Source organism: Somniosus microcephalus, chromosome 30, assembly GCF_052327205.1.
Source record: "Somniosus microcephalus isolate GS21.2 chromosome 30, FLI_Smic_1.0, whole genome shotgun sequence".
In the NCBI taxonomy this organism is placed as follows: Eukaryota; Metazoa; Chordata; class Chondrichthyes; order Squaliformes; family Somniosidae; genus Somniosus; species Somniosus microcephalus.
The window spans coordinates 28,191,060-28,198,573 of NC_141016.1; the positions used below are offsets into that span (position 1 = coordinate 28,191,060).

Sequence of the window (7,514 nt, forward strand, 5' to 3'; positions counted from 1 at the left end):
TTCCCATCTGGGGTGATGGATGATGGGTGAACAGCACTTGCTGCGGGGTGGGACACGGAGCAGTCGAGTTGATGAGCTGATTTTACAGAGGGTGGGAGGCCGGCCAGGTGAACATTGGAATAGTCAAGTCTGGAGGTAAAAAAGACACGGAGGGAGGGTTTCACTCACAGTGACATCGGGCGCGGCAGTGACACATTTTGAGTCATCCCATCTTATTTATTTGCCAAATAAGCAAGGTTTGTGAAACACTTTGCCCTAAAGAATGTTTAAACTATCGGGAGCACAAGGGGGGAAGAGCATGCCAAGAATTATTGCAATCTGACACGATGAGTAGGACATGTGCCATCTGCTAACGTGTTCAGTTTGGGGTTGGGAAATGATTTAATCAGAGATGAGATTCCGTGCAATAAGATTATATAAACAGCAATTTACAGTGTGTATCTCTGTGTGTATCTGTATCTGTGTGTGGGGGGTTAGAGATTCGCTGATCTGGATGTCCTATTTAGAAAATTCCTGCTTATCGTCAATTTAACAGTGAGCAAAGGCTGCCGAGTCTGGAGTGAGAAGGAGACACGTTTACTGTGTCGAGTTGGACTTTCTCAGGGTCTTGGCTGGCTTCCCAGTCCCCACTCAGCTGATTGATGGAAGTTGAGTTTTGGAAAAAGGGGGCTGAGCTTTTACACTGACCCGCCCCTGGATCTCACTCTCCACCTCCTGCATCTCCCTCCGTCTCAGGGTTTCCTCCTCCGTTGCCTACCTCTCCCCCCCCCCCCCCAAGTTACTCTTGGACCTCTCCCCCCCACCCCCCCCCACATTGTCTCTCTCCTGCTCTCACACCAGCCTGGCTGCTCAGCGCTCCGATGGTGATGGCTCTAGCCGGACTCGCTCTGCTGTTCCTGGTTCTGCGCCGCCCGGTTCTGGGGCTCGATTACGGAGACAACCTCTACGAGTACTTCTCCGACCAGGAGGACCCGGCAGATGTGGACTATAAAGACCCCTGCAAAGCCGGTGAGTTGAAAGCTGCCGAGGCGCCGGGTGTCCCCGGAGAGCAGAGCGATGGGCTGGGAGATCTGGCTGGGTTATAAAGCGAGCCTGCCCTCTGAGATTCAGCAGCTAGTTTGGGTCAGTAGGGGGTGGGGGAGTGCCGACATGCACAACTTCTTCAAAAGTTTTGGGGAAGTTTTAGTGGAAGGAGACTGGGGGAACTTCAAAATGTGATTTGTGTTTAGGATAAAATGTGGAAACTTCACTTTCACTGCAATCAATTCAATTCAATTCAATTCAAATCGCTTTATTGGCATGACAAGTTACATCTTATGTTGCCAAAGCATCGAAAAACATTCATGTTTGTTCACAAAAATACAGATCCCCCCCCCCTTCCAAATTAGAGGGAATTGCAATAAATCACCAGTGTGACATTGTTGCAATGGCTTGGAGTTTTGCAGCTGCAAGCTCAGTAAAGAGTGGGACAGACGTTGTGAGGAAGGGACGGGCTCCGGGAGGGAGGGGGCTCAGTCCAGACCGCGGGGTTCGAGTGCAGCCAGACTTTCCAAAGTTTGGGACTGACAGCGAACGCCTGACGTTAGGATGCCTCGCCTGGAGAAGGGAGCGGGAAATCTGAATGGGAAAAACCAGATGAAAGGAAAGACCGAGGAGGGAGTATAGAGAGAGAGAGAGAGAGAGAATGAGGAGAGATGGGGAATAGAGAGATAGAATGACAAGAGAGAGGGAATAGAGAGAGAGAGAGAATGAGGAGAGATGGGGAATAGAGAGAGAGAATGAGACTGAGAATAGAGAGAGAGAATGAAGAGAGATGGAATAGACAGAATGAGGAGAGAGAGAATAGAGAGAGAGAGAATGAAGAGAGATGGGGAATAGAGAGAGAACGAGGAGAGAGGGAATAGAGAGAGGGAATAGAGAGAGGGAATGAGAATGAGAGGGAGAATGAGAGAGAGGATGAGAGAGAGAATGAGAGAGAGAATGAGAGAGAGGATGAGAGAGAGAGAAAGAGAAAGTGAGAATGAGGAGGGAGAGTGAGGAGAGAGAATGATCAGAGGGAGAGAGAGAACGAGGAGAGAGAGAGAGAATGAGAGAGAGAGAATCAGAGGGAGAGAGAGAGAATGAGAGCGAGAGAATGAGAGAGAGAGAGAGAATGAGAGAGAGAAAAGAAATAGAGAGAGAGAGAGAATGAGAGCGAGAATGTGGAGAGAGAGAGAGAATGAGAGCGGGAGAAAATAGAGAGAAAGAAAATAGAGTGAGGGAATGAGAGGGAGAATGAGAGAGAGGGAGAATGAAAGAGAGAGAGAGAATGAGAGAGAGGGAATAGAGAGAAAGAAAGTGAGAATGAGGAGAGAGAGAATGAGCAGAGGGAGAGAGAGAATGAAAGAGAGAATGAAAGAGAGAGAATGAGGAGAGAGAATGAAAGTGAGAATGAAAGAGAGAGAATGAGAGAGAGAATGAGGAGAGAGAGAATGAGAGAGAGAATGAGGAGAGAGAGAATGAGGAGAGAGAGAATGAGGAGAGAGAGAGAGAGAGGGAGAAAGAGAGAGAGAGAATGAGAGAGAGAATGAGAGAGAGAGAGAATAGAGAGAGAGAATGAGAGAGAGAGAATGAGAGAGAGAGAGGGAATAGAGAGAATGAGGAGAGAGAGAGAATGAGAGAGAGAGAATGAGAGAGAGAATAGAGAGAGAGAATGAGAGAGAGAATAGAGAGAGAGAATGAGAGAGAGAGAGAATGAGGAGAGAGAGAATGAGGAGAGAGAGAAAGAGAGAGAGAGAGAATAGAGAGAGAGAATGAGAGAGAGAGAATGAGAGAGAGAGAGGGAATAGAGAGAATGAGGAGAGAGAGAGAATGAGAGAGAGAGAATGAGAGAGAGAATGAGAGAGAGAATAGAGAGAGAATGAGAGAGAGAGAGAATGAGGAGAGAGAGAATGAGGAGAGAGAGAATGAGGAGAGAGAGAATGAGGAGAGAGAGAGAAAGAGAGAGAGACTGAGGAGAGAGAGAGAATAGAGAGAGAGAGAATGAGAGAGAGAGAGAGAATAGAGAGAGAGAATGAGAGAGAGAGAATGAGAGAGAGAGAGGGAATAGAGAGAGAGAATGAGGAGAGAGAGAGAATAGAGAGAGAGAATGAGGAGAGAGAGAGAATAGAGAGAGAGAATGAGAGAGAGAGAATGAGGAGAGAGAGAATGAGGAGAGAGAGAGAATAGAGAGAGAGAATGAGAGAGAATGAGAGAGAATAGAGAGAGGGAATAGAGAGAGAGAATGAGAGAGAGAGAATGAGAGAGAGAGAGAATGAGGAGAGAGAGAGAATAGAGAGAGAGAATGAGGAGAGAGAGAATTAGGAGAGAGAGAGAATAGAGAGAGAATGAGAGAGAGAATGAGGAGAGAGAGAGAGAATAGAGAGAATGAGGAGAGAGAATGAGAGAGAGAGAGAATGAGGAGAGAGAGAATGAGGAGAGAGAGAATGAGGAGAGAGAGAGAATAGAGAGAGAGAATGAGGAGAGAGAGAATGAGAGAGAGAATGAGGAGAGGGAGAATGAGAGAGAGAATGAAAGTGAGAATGAAAGAGAGAGAGAAAATAGAGAGAATGAGAGCGAGAGGGAATGAGATAGAGAATGAGAGAGAATGAGTGAGAGAGAATGAGGAGAGAGCAAATAGAGAGAGAGAATGAGGAGAGAGAGTGAGGGAGAGAATGAGAGAGAGAGTGGGAGAATGAGAGAGAGAGTGGGAGAATGAGGAGTGGGAGAATGAGAGAGAGAGAGAATGAGAGAGAGAGAGAATGAGAGAGGGAGAAAGAGAGAGAGAGAGAGAGAATGAGGGAGAATGAGAGAGAGAGAGAGCGAATGAGAGAGAATGAGGAGAGAGAGAATGAGAGCGAGAGAGAGAGAGAATGAGGAGAGAGAGAATGAGAGAGAGAATGAAAGAGAGAATGAGAGAGAGAGAAAATAGAGAGAGAATGAGAGAGAGCGAGAAAGAGAGAGAAAAAAGCGTGAGAAAATAGAGAGAGAGAATGAGGAGTAGGCCATTCGGCCCCTCGAGCCTGCTCCGCCATTCAATGAGATCATGGCTGATCATCCAAATTCAGTACCCGGTCCCTGCTTTCTCCCCATATCCCTTGATCCCTTTAGCATTAAGAAATATATCCAACTCTTTCTTGAATATACTTAATGAATTGGCCTCAACTGCCTTGTGTGTTAGAGAATTCCACAGGTTCACCACTCTTTGGGTGAAGAAATTCCTCCTCATTTCTGTCCTAAATGACTTACCCCTTATCCTTAGACTGCGACCCCTGGTTCTGGACTCCCCCGCCATCGGGAACATCCTTCCTGCATCAAGCCTGTCTAGTCCTGTTAGAATTTTATAAGTTTCAATGAGATCCCCTCTCATTCTTCTAAACTCCAGCGAGTATAAGCCCAATCGGCCCAATCTCTCCTCATACGTCATTCCTGCCATCCCAAGTATCAGCCTGGTGAATCTTTGCTGCACTCCCTCCATGGCAAGAACATCCTTCCTCAGATAAGGCGACCAAAACTGCACACAATACTCAAGATGTGGTCTCGCCAAGGCCCTGTACAGCTGCAGCAAGACATCCTTGTTCCTGTACTCGAACCCTCTCGCTACGAAGGCCAACATACCATTTGCCTTCTTAACCGCCTGCTGCACCTGCATGCTTACCTTCAGCGACTGGTGCACAAGGACACCCAGGTCTCATTGCACTTCCCCTTCTCCCAATCTATTGCCGTTCAGATAATAATCTGCCTTCCTGTTTTTGCCACCAAAGTGGATAACCTCGCATTTATCCACATTATACTGCATCTGCCATGCATCTGCCCAATCACCTTACCAGTCCAAATCATACTGGAGTTTCTTGGCATCCTCCTCACAGCACACACGCCCACCCAGCTTTGTGTCATCTGCAAACTTGGAGATATTACGTCTAGTTCCCTCGTCTAGATCGTTAATATATATTGTGAATAGCTGGGGTCCTAGGACTGATCCCTGCGGTACCCCACTAGTCACTGCCTGCCACTCGGAAAAAGAGCCGTTTATTCCAATTCTTTGCTTCCTGTCTACCAACCAGTTCTCTATCCAAGTCAATACCTTGCCCCCAATCCCATGTGCCTTAACTTTACACGCTAATCTCTTATGTGGGACCTTATCAAAAGCCTTCTGAAAGTCCAAATACACCACATCCATTGGTTCTCCCTTATCTATTTTACCAGTTACATCCTCAAAAAATTCCAGTAGATTAGTCAAGCACGATTTACCTTTTGTAAATCCATGTTGACTTTGTCTGATCCTGTCACTGTTTTCCAAGTGCTCTGCTATTATATCTTTTATAATGGACTCTAGCATTTTCCCCACTACCGATGTCAGGCTTACCGGTCTATAATTCCCCATTTTCTCTCTACCAACTTTTTTGAATAGTGGGGTAACATTAGCTACCCTCCACTCCATGGGGGCTGTTCCAGAGTCTATAGAATTTTGGAAGATGACCAGCAATGCATCTACTATTTCTAGGGCCACTTCCTTAAGTACCCTAGGATGTAGATTATCAGGCCCTGGGGATTTATCGGCCTTCAATCCCGTCAATTTCCCTAACACCATTTCCCTACAAATACCGATTTCTTTCAGTTCCTCCCTCTCATTAGACCCTATGTTCCCCGACATCTCTGGGAGGTTATTTGTGTCCTCCTTTGTGAAGACAGAACCAAAGTATGTATTTAATTGGTTGGCCATTTCTTTGTTCCCCATTATAAATTCCCCTGATTCTGACTGCAAGGGACCTACGCTTGACTTCACCAATCTTTTTCTGTTCACATATCTATAGAAGCTTTTACAGTCAGTTTTTATGTTCCCTGAAAGCTTACTCTCATACTCTAATTTCCCCCTCTTAATTAATCCCTTTGTCCTCCTTTGTTGAATCCTAAACTGCTCCCAATCCTCAGGATGGCTGCTTTTTCTGGCCAATTTATATGTCCTCTCCTTGGATCTTATGCTATCCCTAATTTCCCTTGTTAGCCACGGGTGATTCACCTTTTTTGTTTTATTTTTATGCCAAACAGGGATGAACAAATTCTGTAGTTCATCCATGCGATCTTTAAATGTTTGCCATTGCCTATCCACCGTCAACCCTTTGAGTAACATTCCCCAATCAATCTTACCCAACTTGCGCCTCATACCATCGTAGTTTCCTTTATTTAAATTCAGGACCCTAGTCTCTGAGTCAAATACTTCACTCTCCATCTTAATGAAGAATTCTATCATGTTATGATCGCTCCGCCCCAAGGGGCCTCGCACAACAAGTTTGCCAAATATTGCTTTCTCATTACATAATACCCAGTCTAAGATGGCCTGATCTCTAGTTGGTTCCTTGACATATTGGTCCAGGAAACCATCCCGTATACACTCCAGGAATTCCTCCTCCACAGTATTGTTACTAATTTGGTTAGCCCAATCTATATGTAGATTAAAGTCACCCATGATAACTGCCGTGTCCTTATTGCACGCATCTCTAATTTCCCGTTTAATGCCATCCCCAACTTCCGCATTACTGTTTGGGGGTCTGTATACGACTCCCACTAACGTTTTCTGTCCCTTGGTATTTCTCAGCTCTACCCATACAGATTCTACCTCATCAGAGCTAATATCCTTCCTTACAATTGTGTTAATCTCCTCTTTAACCAGCAATGCTACCCCACCTTCTTTTCCTTTTTGCCTGTCTTTCCTGAATATTGATACCCCTGGATGTTGAGTTCCCAGCCTTGGCCACCCTGGAGCCATGTTTCCATAATCCCAATCATATCATATCCGTTTACATCTGTTTGCGCAGCTAATTCATCCACCTTATTACGAATGCTCCTCACATTAAGACACAAAGGGGCAGAAATTCGGTTGTTAGCGCCACCGATTAACGCCTAAAGAGGCCGAGAAGTGGGGCGCTAGCCAATTTCCGGGCGGGCGCAAGGCGCCTAGCACCTCGCCCCATATTGAGCATGCATTTAGCACCGGCGCTAAATCTTAGCGCCCGCTCATGGGCGCAGGCTGATTATGACGTCATTTGAGTGTGCAACGCCTTTTGGGCGCCCTGGACCAGAAATTCAGTGGCGCCCCCCTTCGTAGCGCCTGGCGCTAATAGTGACAGCTTACCTGGACCTTACCAAGTCGCTCTCGGGCTGGAGGAGCATTATTTAAAGGGGACTGGTGTGGTTTAAAAGTGGCAGCCATTTTTGGAACACAACTTCCTCGAGAGCTACAAAGAGTTGCTGAGCTGCACACTGAGAGCCATTTGACCACTGAGCCAGTGCAGGCAGATGATCTTCAGCCTTCTGACCATCACCTTGCTGTTGGTGAGCCTTGACAATGGGGAACCTTTCTGTGGGCACTTATTATGGGGGCTGCATTGGAGGGGAACGTCCTGCTGCTGAATCATCTGGAAAGGGCACTGAGACGCTGGGAGAGGGGGGCGGGCATGGCCAGACGGAGGAGGGCCAACAGACGTCACCACAGCAGA

At 46.6% G+C, this 7,514-nt stretch overlaps 1 protein-coding gene across 1 annotated transcript in view; it reads left to right on the forward strand.

Moving 5' to 3' along the window:
• Positions 1–806: 806 nt before the first annotated feature.
• The window catches only part of bmp1a (bone morphogenetic protein 1a), a 282,531-nt gene continuing 275,823 nt past the window's right edge, over positions 807–7,514 (forward strand). Inside the window, exon 1 of the mRNA XM_085971287.1 lies at positions 807–1,008. Coding sequence (XP_085827413.1) covers positions 861–1,008 — 148 coding nt within the window. The 5' untranslated portion in view covers positions 807–860. The remainder of the gene's footprint in view (positions 1,009–7,514) is intronic.